Below are 16,363 nucleotides of genomic sequence, written 5' to 3' on the forward strand. Positions count from 1 at the left end.
ACTTTAGTAAAATGTAAATTTACATTCATGTCATTCTTATTAAATATTTTATTGGAAAATCCTCATCTTTAAAGAAATTAAGAACAGAGGCAATGTGCCACCAGTTTAGGCGCTTTTTAGTGTGGAAATCATTAGATTTTCCTGAACCAAGACTCAAATGTGACGTTGACTTTCTTAATTTTGTAACCATGATGATATCAAACTAATTTTCTAGGCCAGATAGATTAGAGAGAACTCGTAGATTTTCATCCGTATTTGGAAACTTTTAAAGTTTTTACGTAACTCAAATTTAGTTAAAATGAACCAACAAATAAATCTTTGCTATTTTCTCCAATAACCTCTCAGTGATCTATGATTTTGTATAGGTCCAACCACCTGAGTCTTCAAAGGCAGTGGCTGCTGCCTCTCCTTCGCCCTCTAGTGGAGGGCGTGCTTCATCGCAGTTTCCCAAGCGAAGGCCAACAATAAAAATCTTTGAGGAGGTGGTTGTGTCTGGTACTGCTCTTTCATTTGGTTAACTGGTACCTTTAACAGACAGCCTGCCGTGTGGGGGTGCTTAGCCTGTAAAGGTGTTATAGCTTTTGGACACTAGGATGATAAATTTAAAAGTCAAAAAAGAATTTAAAACTCATGTCTTGGGGCTTTACTCAAGCATGTACTTAAAAACAAAAAACTATCTGAAATGTATAAATCAATAATATAAATATCAAATCTTACACATTTGAATTGCCAAGAGTATAAAATGCACATCTCCAATTCCTTTATTACTATCATTAAAGCGTTAAAGGGATAGTAATATTTTTCTAAAAATGAATAATTTTTGTTATTTATACATCAACTTAATTTCTTTTCAAATTCAGTTTTCTTAGAAATACAATAATATCTGAAAATACACACATTTTTCTATTAAGAGTGTATAAAAATGTTAGAGGCATAAACACTTCTATTTGAAGCAGAAGTCTTCAGTTGGGGACATAGTCCCTACGATGATTGACATTCAGATGTGGATTTCCTGTCACATATTCGATTATTTATCATCATTTAGTCACTGTATTGACATGACATAATAGGGGTCGCTGGCCCCAGAGCATAGTCCGGGAGACAAATTGGAAAAGCAGGTGAGGTTGCGTGGGCACTTGTGGAAACCGGAGCCCCGTGAAAAATTACCAACGTTTAACAGAGTTGAAAGGAGAGCTCTACAGTTAGCTAAGGGTTGCTTCTCTGGTTCCCTGGCGAATTAGCGGCTGTGGTTAGACAAGCACATAATCGGTTAATTACTCTGTATTGAGTAATGCCGTTGCGTGTTCAGGCTTACCAGATACTTAGAAGACAAAATGGAAGGAATGTGTTCATCACATGGAGAGCACCTTTCACGACACCGCTGCAGAGCGTTTTCGAAAGTCTGCCTTCCCATCTTCGGATGTGAGGACATTCTTTGAATGCACCTCGATTTTTACCTGGGCTATTAACGCACCTCCTGTTGTAGCATTCAGAAACTAATGACTATTATTGCTCTACTGAATTATGCTATAATAATGGATTAAATAAAAATGCCACTTTATGCCTAAGATAAATTGACAAGAAGTGTGTGTGGGGGGTTGTTTTGTTTTGTTTTTTCTCCAGCTTTAGAAAAACACTCCATTACTTGAAAATTCAATGTCATTTTGTCTTGGCTATCAGTTTGTGTTAATAATGGTGTTCTCACATTTACCAACCCAGAAAACCTCCCTGTGCCATTGAAATTTGACCACATAATACATGCATAGGCTCCTTTTTTGAAGAAATTGTCAAACATTTATGATCACATGCTCATTACATCTGTAATAAAATAAAATAGAATTTTATACATGACTGTACTAGATAGTGGTTTTCTCTTACAGAAAAGGTAGGTATTTGTTTTCTCCTCAAAGGACATGTAATACTCAAAAGATAATTCCTACACTAAAATCAGACACAATTATAATAATGTAGACTCGCAAATGAGAAAGTATATAAAGTGATTTTGGCAATACCAATACCAGCTCAGGGTAAGAATTGTGTGGTCCTAGCAAGATATAGTTTAATTGCAGCAACAGGCTGATCTCCAGGCTGCTGTGGAGATACATTTTTAATTTATCAAACCACATTTTATCTTCTTCCCCATTATTATCACATCAGATTTACTTGCCTGTAAATATAACAGAAAGTAAGCTAGACTTTTGCCAAGGTAGTCATGCTTGCAGCCAACATTACTAGGAGCCTGTGAGCAAAGCAGGATTCCAAGTCCTGCTAACTAGTACAGCCAATCCTGCTCTTTAACACAGAGCTTCCCCGGGGAAGCCTAGTGGATAGCATCCCTCATATACATGTAAGATGTACATGAATGACGAATGAATGTGTATGGATGCATATGTCTGTTTGCATGGATTACTTCTCACAGATGGGCCTATATTAAGACATAAGTTCCTCAGCAACCTCTTTTGCTCTCTCACCACGGGCTAGCTCACGGCTTCCGTTCAGGCTGGGATATTTTTTGGGGTTTTTACAAGGACCTCCTGTAATTTTTTGGTGGTATTTTGACCAGAGGAACTGAAGACCACACAGTAACAGTGAAAATAAAGCTTGTTTCACAAAGTGAAGAGGTATTTCCGAGGTTGAGTGAATGCAAGAATATGTGTGACTTCTACCAAGCAAACCATAGTTACTTTTTTTTTTTTTTTACATTCCTGTTTTGAGAGCTTTACAACTGACTGAAACAGTTCTAATTTATAGTTGCACTTGTTTTTTTGTTTCTTTGTTTTGTTTTTACAATTAATCTAGACAGGTTATTTTTTTAACACTAATAGCATAAACTTTAATGTTTACATTCAAGATACATCAATCCAATAAAATGAATTAATTTGTACCATATATGCTGACTTCCTAAAAAACAAACTACCCCCCCATGTCTTTCTGAAAATAAATAAATAAACGAACCATTGTTTTTCAGGAAGCATTCTGCCATCAAGCCTTCCATCCAAAACTTCTCAAGGTTGAGGCAAGAACCATTTCCTATATTTTACTTGCAAAATGGCACATTCTTTGAGATCCTTTCTCTACATTCGCTTTTCACCCCACAAGCATAATGGAGACCCCACAGCATAATGGAGCCCCTGGTGTCTTATCCTTCCTTAAGAAAACATAGTCTGTGAGGTGTTTTGCATCTCAAAACCCAGTCTAGGAAGAGATTCTTGGTCTTAGTTCTGTCCATTAACAACAAAAGCCATTTTCCTTTCGACCTAGAGAGACCTTCCTCTTACTTTTGGTTGGTTGCTCCCTTCCTGGAGTCTGCATCTCTCATTTCCTCTGACTCACTCTCCTTGCCATTCCGTTACAATATACGTGTATATTTTGGTTTACCATAATAAATTCAGTCTCCTTTAGCATTTTGAATAATTTTATTTTATCAGAATTCAATTCAGAGGTTTCATTTCCCCTCATGTATGTGATCTTCTGGGGAAATTTTTTTTTCTTGAAATTAAGCTACTCATAATTACCCCTCACCTCCTAAATTGCAGTTCATGCCCTTGCTTCCCTCAAAATGTATAGCTCGGTCTTAACATGTCCTAAATAAAACCCATGGTTCTCAACACTTTAGTCCTCTCTGCTTCTTCTCGGTTCATTGCAGAACTGGTCGGGTTAGCACGGAACACTGCTTCTCACCTTCTAGTCACAACCTTATTGAGATCCAACTTGCAGGGTTTGTACTTCACAACATCTCCACCGCCAACATCATCAACGATGGTGACACCGAACGAGCCTATTAGGAGATGTGCATTGGGAGGGAATAAATCTCTCTATCAGAGGATCCCTGCATGTTCATTCTTAGTATTATTCACAGAGAATTATTAACAGTAGCCACAACATAGACTCAATTGAATGCAATGAATGAGTGCATGTTTTTAATGTGTTAGACACACACAATCGGATATTATTCAGATCTAAAAAGGCCTAAATCATGTTATTTGCGATGATGTGGATAGAAAAAGGAAACATTCTAGTAAGTGAAATGAGACAGGAAGACAAATGCAGCACCACAGTTTGTTGTCCTTTTGTGGAAACAATGAGGTTGTTACATAGAAGTTGAAAGTCAGGAGGCTACATAGGAAGGCGTAATAGAGCAGAGTGAGAAGAAATATAAGGGGAACCAGAATACCTTAGAGTGAAGGGATTTTAATATGTAACATTGTATTTACCACTCATGGAGCTAATTGTCTCTTTCAAATTAACTAGAGAAGAGGATGAACATTTCCAACACAGAACTGATGACATATGAAAAGATAGAAATTATAAATGGCATATATTGAGATTATATGTATGTTGAATATAATCTTGTAGTCCACAGTATGTCTGTGCATGTGTGTTTAATTGTGAGTGTGCGAGTGGATGTGTGTACCTGTGTGTGTGTGCACATGTATTTGCGTTTGTATCTTTTTATGTCTGTGAAAACTAAGAGCAAATGAAATATTTAAGATCATTCAGAAGTGGGCAGAGATGAGATGTGTATCCGCACAAGTGTCAAGATGAGTACAAATCAGTACACAAGCCCTGGAATCAGAATGCACCCGACACATTTTTCCACTGTCCATCTGTTAGGCTGAGAGTCCTCAGCCAGTAGGAGTCACCATACTCAGGATCATTCAACATCCATCTAGAAAAGAGAAGGCCAGGAAGCAGAGGACCACAGTGACTTTGGCAACAGTAGCAGAAGACAGGACAGAGGCAAAAGTTTATTATAAATTTTGTCCCAGCCAGTAATCACTCACTTCTCAGGATCTTGCTTACCTGAGAAAACTATCAAATAGTCTAGTCTTCTAATGAGTGTATCTGTTCTAGCTCCTTGTTCCCATCTCTTCCTTGAGATGTTAAGAATTGGTATGTGCTTCAGTCTAAACTTTCCTTATGTGTATAGAACTGGTTATCTATAGAAACACATAAATCCTAGGGAAACAACATAGGTAGGTCTCTGTCTCCTGAGAGTTTATTTCCCTTGACTTTTTGTCAGGTTATTCCAGCTAGTCTTATGCGATGGAACAATCTCCACCATTCTCTCTCCTCAAATCTCTCTCTCTCTCTCTCTCTCTCTCTCTCTCTCTCTCTCTCTCTCTCTCTCTCTCTCTCTCCACCCCTCTCTTTGCATTCACATAAGAATTTTAAAGGCTTTATAGACACTAATGTCTACCATTTCTTAAAATAAAACTATTGTAAAGTTTTGCCAGTTTTTTTCACTTATGTTTGTGTGGCTTAGATTTTTATTACTGCTCAGGATCATAGACTCTAGATTGCACTTTGGCTAGTGATTTGTTTTATATGTACTAAAGTATTCTAATATGTTAGACAGACACAAGGGTAACCCTTTCTTTACAACATTTTAACTATCATTTACACACTATCTCTAAATGATAGCATATATTAGTGTCAAACTCTCACCAGAAGACAGCAGAACTAAACTTGCAGACTGGCTTAAATGAGAAACTCTACAGTTGACCTACAGCGTCAGCTATGTTAGCCCCCAGGAGTGCTGGGGTATTGCCTCCTCTTGCTATGGCTATTTTTGTTACAACCTTCCTGTTTTTAAAGTTCAGATTCAGACTTTTCGTTCCCACATCACCCCACAGTCCAAGGTCCCTACAATCCACAGAATCATTGATAGGATTTTTTTCAAGCTGTCCTCTCTCTTCTGTCCCAAATCTCTGACATCAGCTCAGCATCTCTGCCCTAGTCTGTTTTCACCAGGAAGCTTGTTTTCCATGGTCATTCCATTACTGAAGCACATTTCATTGTTACCCTCCACGGCTGTCTATCCTAGATATAGCACAGTTGCTTTCTCTATCAGAAATGTTCTTCCACCTGCTAAATGGGATAGCTAATCCTGCTTTTCTTTTTTTAAAAAATGTAGTTTCTTCCCCATCCAGAAGGCCTTCATTCTTTCTGATTGATCTGAGTCTCATCCTGTCCTGAGATTTACCTTATAAATGACTTCTGCTGCAAGTGTCCTGCCTTGGACTTTTCTGGCTTCTAACTAAGCAGTAAGTTCAGTTGCAAATTTCCGGGTTACAATGTTCCTGGTTCAGATTCATACCTGCAGTGAAAAGAAGACGTGGCTTTCAATGAGGATTTTCAGCCCCTACACACCACATGACACAGCCCTAGCTTATTCTAGGGCTATAATAGTTTTCTAAACCCCAGGCATGACCAGTTTATTTCTCTATTTTTTTGTTTTGCTTTTTGTTTTTGTTTGTTTAGTTGGTTGGTTTGCTCTTTCTCTTTAGCCTAGAATAGGTTGCAAACACATTGAGTTGTGGCATGGAAGCTTCTGTGCAGTTTTCAGTCCTCCCCATGGAGAATATTTTACCAACAGCCACCATCCACTCTGCCTTTCCCTGTGCCCTCTAATGTTATCATTCTTCTGGACAAAAATACTCTGTGCTCCATGCACATTGGGATTTTAAAAGTATTTCCTTTTCAATCGGACATCACTCTGATTTTGCTTGTGTGCTTTCTGCCTAAAAACAGTGTCTTCTGAATTCTTCTTTACCTATTAAACTTTACTCTCCCACATTTCAACACCCCTCTTTGGACAAGAACCCATTACAATCATGCCTGTGCTCCCAGTCTTACCTGCTTGTCTGTCTGTTGGTCTGAATTTATTTTTCTATCTATCCAAAATAGACCTGAGACTAGAGGTCTTTCCTTTTTGCTTCTTCTTTTCTTCCTTTTATTTATCCATTCCTCCTTTTTGTTTGAGAGGCAAGGTTTTCATGTAGCCTAGGATGTCATCATTGTGCAAAGAAAAGGTAAACTTCCGATTGTTCTTCCTCCATCTCACACGTACTGTGTTACACACTTTGCTTATGTAATGCAGAGGACAGAACCCAGGTCCTCACAACAGCATTCTACCAACTGTGCTACATTCTCGACTCTAGGGCCTCTCTTTTTCTGGGGTCTTTTGGATTAAGGAGTCTACAATGGAAAAAATCCTAGGTGGCTTACATCGTGTGCCGGGCCAAGGCATTGCTTCTAGCTCCAGTTTTATCCATTTGTAACATTGTTCAGACAGGAATGCCCTTTTCACCATCCTAGGTGATTGTTGGATGTAAAAGAGAAATAATGGGATGGTGAGAAGCAACCAAAGTTCGGGTCATAAAGTCCAGCAGCCTATCGTCATGACCTTTCCAAATGCTTTTAAATTTGCCGCCTGAAATAATTGTTTCTTTCGAAGTCCCAGAAAACAAAACAAAACAAAACAAAACAAAAAAAACATATCCACTTGGGAAGCACTGCTATTGATGTGGAAGAACTGCAAACACTGTGAGATCTCCACTATCCTTGTTTTCTGGTCAGCAACCCTAATTTGCAGTGGAAACAGATTTAGCACTGGTGGACTCCGCAGCCTCTGGTGGCCTAACGTGAGAAGTAGTTAGGGAGAAGAAGAAATCTCTCTTGGAAGAAATCTTCTCTTCTAATGTGGCCTCCTCTACCCAATCCTTCTTCAGCAAGAAGTTAACAAACAGTATCAGAAGCCATTGGCCTAAATTCAAGGGACATTGAAAGTTTAGTGCATGTGGAATAAATCTCTTATTAGCAGGGCCCTTAAAAATGTATTTAGTCTCTCTTCCCCAAGCTCGGTCACTGGCATTAAATGTCAGTCTAGTTTTTGGTGCTGAAGCTGTGTAAGGACATCGTCTTGTAGATGGGTGGTGAGAGGGTTGGTGAGGAATCACTGTCTGGGACTTATTTCAAAGATAATTCCAAAGAGTCCTTAAAGTATACATTGCAAAAGTTGCATGGCTGATGTAGGTTGCAGTTAGGTTGTTCAGCATGGGACCGTTTATAAGCATAGTGCAAAGTAATTTAGAAAGTCCAAGGACGTTGTTTTCTAGCAGCTATTGGATTTTCAAACCTTAAAAGAGCAGTCCCAGATTCGAGGCAGCTGGGAAGCTGAACAGGGGGCTGTGACTTATGCTCCGAGTCTCACCAAACAGGAAAGCCCTATTGCTAGCTGATTGTAGGCAGAAGCATTCACTGTTCAGGACTTGAAGTTTGATTTATAGTACAAATCCAGCACCCAATAGATGGCTGGAGCTCCTACTGCTTTGGTGAGGATTGCTGCTGTCCTGTGAGGACAATGGTTATTTGCCAGGGTGCAGAGCCTGACTGTGCCCTGTCCCTTTGAGTTGAAATTGCTGTATCAAATGCCTTTAACAGCCTGATACCATGAGGTGGGTTGAACAGACTTTCTGATCCAGGATGTCTACTTTTGTCTTGCTGAATCACAAAGAGAATTGTGATCACAGGAAACACAGTAAAGGGATAATGCAATTCTGCAATAATTAAACGAATGTCTTCTACCTCTTAAAACAATACCTTTTCTTGAACCTTAGTTTCTTTTCAACTCACAATACCTCTAATAGGGATCTTTCAGAAATAGACAACTGATCTAGTATCGCAAACAAATAGCTGCCTTTCCGTGAAAACGGGATGGCTCCCAAGACTCTCCGTCGCTGTTCCAACACAACTTCTGGCTTTACTACCCCCACTGACAACATCCTCAACCTCCACCCCACTGTGTTCTTCCGCAGCTCGGTGGAACTGAGCTGACTGCTCTTCTTCAGCGCCCGCTTGCGACGGCACTAGGACCCAGCGAAGTCCCCGAGCGGGGTTCGCAGAAAGGCAGCCAGACTCCTCCTTATCTCCAGTGTCAAACTTGACATCAGACTGCGAGCGGAGCATGGTAACTTCTCCAGCAATCAGAGCGCTCCCCCTCACATCAGTGGCATGCTTCGGGGAGATATGCTCCTCTCACTGCCCGGGGCACCAGCAACATGGATTGTCACCTCTCCATCCTCGTCCTGCTCGGCTGCTGCGTCCTCAGCTGCTCTGGGGAACCGAGCACACAGCCTTCCAATGAAGGTAAGCCAGGTACTGAGCCGCTCCGGAGCGGAGGCAGCCCCTGGACTCACGCTGTTCCCGGAGATGCATCTCCCGGGAAGGAGTGGCAGTCTCTGCCCAGTAGCAATCCCAAAACACTTTCGGGAGATGATTTGGGATTGTAGAAACCTTCGAAAAAGCAATCTGTTTTTAATCTAATAGCGATTCAAGTGATTACCACCTTTGCCAATCTGAAGCAGAAAGAAAGAAAACCCTCTTTTTCTTTCTTTTTTCTTTATTTTTACAACCCAGTCTTGTTACTTGCCAAATAGCCAAGGTAGTATTTTATTTTCTAATTATGACCATGTGGATCTTTGAGAAGTTTCAAAGAAAAGACTAGCCTCTCTCGAGAGCCCGTGGTGTATTTTAAGGATGACAGGTTGTTCCTACTTAGACCCTTTGGCATTTATGAATGGACTAAAGGGAAAGGGACTCGGAGGTGTTTGAGTGCGCGCCTGTGTGCGTATGTTTATGTTACAACCGCCTTATGCCGGGCGATGCTGTGCTTAGGGATACTGGTTCTCATGGGCAGCATGCGCATGCCACTTTAACAGCAGTGATGTATGAAGGGATACACGGTGAGCTTGAGTTGGGTTCTTTTTTTTAAAAAGGGGGCCTTTCAAACCAATAGGAGAATGCATTTAATGATTGATTGATGAATAGCCCCTGGGCAGATGCAGTAAATAACCGAATAGCAAATTGGACAAAACACTCCTGGGTAGCTAACGACATTTCCTTGGTGCTAGATGAATTATTGTCCGTGAAACCGGCGTCCCTGGATGCTCAGTGGATCAAAGTGTAACGCGAATATTGGGGATATTTGTTTCCGTGTGTACCTAGCAGACTCATCCTCCGTTTTCCCCCTGCAGACTTTCCATTATCTAGTTCTAATGATTTGTGAATGCAAACTCTTAAGACAACTTCTCCGGATAGCTGGCTGCCTTGCAGCAACACTTAAAACTTTAATTTCCTCTTAATGATTTTGAACATTCAGAATTTTATCGAGCAAGTCAACAATAGAGAACAGCTGATGGGCAGAGAGAACCGGAGCTGTACAACACTTAGAAATATTTTGTAGAGCCAGTGTTGTGGGAATTACACTTATGCCCACGTGGAAAAAAATGTATGTAAACCCATTAGTACAAAGACTGCCTCACATCTTTGGTGACCCACTTTCGCTCAATGGGACAGTTTGATTTTCTTTCCTTAGTGCTTTGGCTGCCTTTATCCGTCTGGCTCGTTTTATTAATTTTTGTTTGGTTTTCAGTAGAGAAGTAGTTGTTTTTCATCATGGAGATGGGAAAACTCATCTTCTCCACAAATCGTTTATTTAGTGATACAAATCAAAACGTTCACGTAAGAATAATCACCAGTCATTCTTGGAAGACTGGTCGTCTTGAGTGGTCATCTGTGCACGAATAACACAGAAATATGTTACATTGTTTTCAAATGTTTTCCCAATATATTCAAATACTAACAATAATTAGAAAATAATATTACTGTCACATTTGGTTATTCTTGCTGAGTTGTCTTTTTCTAAATAAGATGTGTATGGACTATCCAGACAATGATCTCACTGAATTAGTCAAGTGCAGGATAGAAAGGAAACTACATCTGTGGTCAACTTAACCTCACTTTAAATTGCAAATAATAATAATAATAGCAATAATTCCCTTAATCTTATTCATACTCATATTAAAGCAATACATATTAATGTAATGCAATAAGTATAATTAAATCTTAATTGCTATTAAACCACTTGATATATGTATTATTGAGTAATGAATGTAAATAGTCATTTATAAATTAACAACATAGAGCCATGGTAGTAAAAGTACTTATAAAACTAATATAATATTTAATTTGCTTAGGTGAAAGTTTTATGTATCTATTGTTCACAGGATTAGTCTTTCCAGACACTATCATATAGCTCACTGTCTCACCTTCTTTGTAAGGATAAAAACAAGAGTTAAAATGATTAGTTTAAATTAGATAATACTTCAATGGTACTTTAAATATTTATCAAATATCTTGGCACTAAGCAGTTGAGTTGAGTCATATGGGAAGTGAATTCCTGATCCGTAGCACAGTGTCCACGCTGGACTCACAGACAGAGCTAAGATAAAGTGAGCCAGTTAATGTAGCTTCCCTACTGAGCTAAGATAAAGTGAGCTATTTAATGCCTCTTTCTTTTTTATCAGTATTTTGAAAACTGAAGCTATCTATCTAAGAAGAAGCTATATAGGAAGCTATATAAGTTGCTCTCTCTGTATAAGACAATAAATTGTACTTAAATATTATGCCTAACATGCTTGAAAACAACAGAAAATGTGCAACAACATATTTACTAAACTGCATTCTTTTATCTATCATGGGTTAGACATGAAAAAATAAATCAGAAGAACAAAACCAGGCCATTGAACTGATTGCTAAGAAACTTGTTTGTTTGAGAGTTTTAACAAAGACTGAGATGACTAAATAAACCTATTGAAATTCCATGAGTCCAAATTAAAGGAAAATAACTTAAGAGTTTGATGTGAATTTTCCAGTTCATCAATTAATTATGTAACTTTCTAATATGATTTTGATAAAGTGATTCCAAGTGCTACTTTGTCTTCATGGTCTTTTGGACAATATGGAGATGTTTGATTCTGAGGATCACTTAAATCCTTGCCTGAAGACCCACACAGAAGGTGGTAAGGACATTAACAATGATCAGCTCTTCCCACTTGGTTACTTCTCAAAGTAAAGTTAGCACAGCACGGCTCTATCAAGAACAGCTCTCTGCTTGTTCTGTTTCTTTCTTGCAGGGACCCAGATAATGGCAAACAGTAAGTTTTGAAAGAGGTTAAAGTTTGATACAGAATGAAATGATCAGCCTTCATCAGCCAACCTTAGAACTGCATGAAGTATGCTTTATACATACTAAATACTTGTAGTTGTCTGGAGCAAAATGGACTACTTATCCCATCAAACAGTCTTCACAAATTGGCTTCACATTTGCTCCTTGCGTTAGTTACACTAACACTGAACGTTTTCAAACTCCAGCTCAGTGAAATTCAGTCTACATACTTCTTACTGGGATACTCTTTTCTGCGGTGTCTGAGGCACTGTCTCTGAAATGTTCTCCCTTTAACATAAGTCTCTGCTAAGTACAAGACAGATTCTGTGACTGCCTGATGATTAAATGTAAAAGTTTCCTATGTATGCTGAGAGACGCAGTAGGCAAATGTTGACACAATAAATATTTAAATCACAATTTTTTTTCCTTTGAAGAATGGTTCTGAATTGATATCACCTTCAATGTATATAAACTCTCACTCTCAAATAAAAACTCCCCGTGATTGCAACATTAACAGAGAGCTAAGCTGTCATGTCATCTTTATAGGCTTTTTTAAAAAGAGCTCACATTTGCTTTTAATAGCATTTCTTCATGCTAGACTAAATAATTGAATGCATTATACATTTCTGTAATTTAATAGTTCTCCTAATAGCTTGCCCCTCCACCCATCCCCCACAGTTATAACTGTGCTGTTTGCCTGAAGGTAGAAGCAACCTTAATTCCACTGCTTTATAACCCACAACAGTTAACACTTGACCTAGGTCATTAACAGGATTATCAGCAAATTTGTTTAAGCTTTTACTGACAATCTGAATTGCTACGATAATATTTTGATTGTGCCAAAAAAAGAAACTTCTTGTAACCTCTCAAAATTGATCATGAAATTAATTCATCCTGAATTTATATCTTCCTAAAGAATAATATTGATATCATTAAGTTCAAGTGAGGAAATACTCACTTTAAGACCCAACTCATCTCATTTTTGACATCAGTTCTTGTCAGAAGGGAAAAAATTAGTAATCTCTTTAAAATGTAAGCTTTCTGGGAACTACAGTGGATTTGGACAAAGCAGCCACAGCTATGAGATTTTCAGCTTTATGCTTTTGATGCTGACTCTGTGATGGATACAATTTTTCTTCTCCCCGTAAAGTAAAAAGTTATGTGTATAAGTCAGAAGTGACTGTACTTATAAAATAAAAACTACACAAAGCATATTGCCATGTGTTAAGTAATGTTATACTGTATAGAAATTTTTCTTCTCTGTAAATTATTAGCAATGGAAAGTTTTCATGAAAAAAATCAAAACTAGTATATATATATATATATATATATATATATATATATATATATATATATATATATCTTAAAACAAAGTATTATATAATCATATTTTAAAAGTATTTACCAGTGTTTACTAACTTAAGAAAGTTTCACATAAAGTTTTTTGTTACTTGAATCTAATTATAGTTTAGTTCTTGCTCATATAAGATCTTTAATTATTTAAATTTAAAGTAATGGTTCAATGAAATTCTTTATCTTGAGTGTGTATTACCCCTACTTGAACATTCAAATTTCTATGTATTCTTTAACGGTCAAACCACTTTTAATACTATTTCAAAATATTTCTTCCTAATAAAATATCTGTAAACGCTCATTTTTAGGGGAACCTTTTGGATTTATTTCCTGAACGAAAATATATACAACGTTTAAATATCAAATAATTAGTTACATATGCAAAGGATTTTAAGGCAGCGCATATTTCTACAATATATTTGATTTAGTGACTTCAATAGAAATGGAAGCAGAAAGAAATGTTCTCAAAAGTTACATTTTCCAAGTCATAAAGTCTTCAAAAAAGTATTAATAAAACTTTCCACAAATCATCAGAACTCGATAAGTTCTTACAGACAGTACTTACTTAGAATTCTGTGATGTGGGCTACCTTTGATTTAACTCATTTTCCACTGGTTTTGTTTGGCATAAATACTAGATGTACAGAGAAATATGTATTTCTTGGAAGAATACTAACTTTTAAGAGTTTTTTCTTTTTTCTTTTTTTTTCTTTTTTCTTTTTTTGGTCAAGATCTACAATTTTTTAACATACACATTTGTCTGTGAAATATTCAATAAACTAATAAACTTTGCTCTTTAGTTCTTGCTTCAGAGTCTGAGAACAGATTCGGGTGTCTCTCTGGTTGTTTTAAGAGATCTGGATTTTATCACCACTGAGGGTCAGTAAGGGGCTTTTTACCAAGTGTGCAAGTAGCTTTTCACACATTTTTCAAATAAAGGGTTGATTGGTGTGAAATGTTTGTTATATTATTCTTCTAGGTATATAGAAAGCTGGGATTAAATATTTACTCTTCAAAATAAAGGAAAGAAAGAAAGAATTCTGCTATAATTACTTCAAGAATAAAAACAGTGTTGTGATATTAATAAAACACAAGAGTTTCCAAACCATTAATCCATCACTCTTGGAAGCCATTACTTCTGTGTTCAAAGGACTGGCTAGTTGTGTGCCCTTGATTTCGAACTCTGCAGGTCTGTCTGCGGCTGTCTAGTATCAGGTAGTTGTTTGAACATTACCCGCCCCCACCCCAAGAAAAATATGAACATCCAGAACTTTTATTCCCTCTCCTACCAGTTTTCTTTTGAATGCATTTTAAATGGTATTTCACTAAAAAGAATTCTCATGCAAGCAAAAAAAAAAAAAAAAAAAAAAAAAAAAAGAAAGAAAAAAAAAAGAGTTGATTACAAAAGTGGTGGAGAGGAACACAAATTCTAAAGCCAACGATAACATAATAACAGAAAATATATTAGCACTTAAATCACCTGGGTAAATTTTATTAAATCCTTAAAACCTACAGTTAAACAATGGTGTGTACCTTTGTTTATTTGTTCTCATAAGTTTACAGACTTTTTTTTTTTTTTTTGTCTAGAAGGGAAAAGCCTTGCCCAGAAAAGTTTTAAGAGCATGAGCCAAAGCTTTCCTTTCCCCTTTGAAAGCCTGGGCTCATGCACGTGGAGGGTGGATAGAATCAAAACCAGTTCAGCAAATAAAGCTTCAAACTTGAAGAGAAGTTATTAAAGTGGAAGCCCTGAATGCGCACAGCGCCCCCCCCCCCTTCATTTTCTAAACCACGTCCTGCTGTTCTAGTCAAAGCAAAGGGTGAAAATCCACATAATCCAAAGCAACATGGCGAACTGAGAATAATAGGCGAGGAAGGAGTCGGGGAAACAAATCGCAGCACTGTACAAACAAACTGCTGTGAACAGTCTTCCTCCGGGACTGGGGTGGCCAAAAGAGGAGTGCGCCTCTTCCTACTCCCCACATTTGATAAGACACTGCCTATTAAGTTGTAAAAGTGTGTGCCCTAGTAAAATTTTAGCACTATGACTCTTTAGAGGGAGTAACTGTAAGGTGGTCCCAAAGGAATCAGGCATGCTTACTGCCATCATACTTCCGCCATGGTGTTTTAACCCCTATCTACTTGAAGAGGGACTAGTGTAGGTTAGGAAGCATGGCGCTTCGCTCTCCAGCCCCATTCACTGTTTTCTCACTAAAACCGAGCCAGTGCGTGACGCGGCTAGCTGTAAACCCTCCAGGGCCCGGGAACTCTTCCAGCAGTTTCCCTCAATCGAGCACCGAAGTCGTTGCCTGGATCACGACGCGGAACCCGGATGACCGCGATATGATGGAGGGATGCTGGCTGCTCTGGGCACCTGGATCTCGTGGCTTGCGCGGTGCTGGCTCCTCTGGACAACTGCGCCACAGCAATCTAAGAGCTCCCGGACGCAGAACCCCTCTGTTTCCATAGGAAGCTAGCAAGCATCTTGCAACGAACGCGCGCCCTCTACCTGCAGCTTCCGGGCTGCCGCAGCCGCGCCGCTCCACCCTACCTGGCCGCCACCTGCATGAGATCAGGCACAGAGAGAACGCGACCCACCCCCTCAACCCCCAACCTACCAACCCCCTCTACCCCTGCAAGTCCTGATCTCTGCAGGAGACCACAGATCTCAGATTTCCTTGCCACTTCCTCTGTGGCTGTCAACCAGACCTTTCAATCTGGTGTGTGAAGGCCCGGTAGTCTCTTTTCCACCCGCTGTCCTCTACCCACCAGGTGACCTAGGGAGAGGAAAGTTGGAGGGTAAGGGTCCATCAGAGTTCCCTGCAGTACTGGAAAAGCATTATTCATTTAGCTAGTGAAAGCAGAGACCTCTGATTACCTGGCTGCCCTGTTGGCTGCTGTCTGACCCTCCTTGCTATTTCTTGCTCTCTCCACAGTGTGCTCTCTTTCCCATCTAGTTTCTAAATAAAGAAACTATTTTCTTTTCCAGTGTTCCTTAAAATTATCTGCAGATGACACCCACCTGGTAATCCCTACCTCATCGCTAAAGGAATATTCTATAAGCCTTATTCCTCCTACAGTGTGTCCTGGTGTCCCCACCCCCAAACCATCCCTCTCGCAGATTCGTACCATCCCCCACTGTAAGGAAAAGATGACGGGGCACCAATGAAAGGAAAAGTCACAGGGCACCAATGTTGTGAAAGGATAACGATCCGAGTCACGG

General features: G+C 38.9%; 1 protein-coding gene across 2 annotated transcripts in view; it reads left to right on the forward strand.

Annotated features, from left to right (window-relative positions):
* Positions 1-8,843: 8,843 nt before the first annotated feature.
* The window catches only part of EPHA3 (EPH receptor A3), a gene marked incomplete at both ends in the record, with an annotated part of 288,133 nt that continues 280,613 nt past the window's right edge, over positions 8,844-16,363 (forward strand). For both annotated transcript variants that reach the window (XM_080919002.1, XM_080919003.1), the window contains one exon: positions 8,844-8,931. In XM_080919002.1, the coding sequence (XP_080775128.1) occupies positions 8,844-8,931 (88 nt within the window). The remainder of the gene's footprint in view (positions 8,932-16,363) is intronic.

Source organism: Micromys minutus (genome assembly GCF_963924665.1).
Source record: "Micromys minutus genome assembly, chromosome: 7".
Classification (NCBI taxonomy): Eukaryota; Metazoa; Chordata; class Mammalia; order Rodentia; family Muridae; genus Micromys; species Micromys minutus.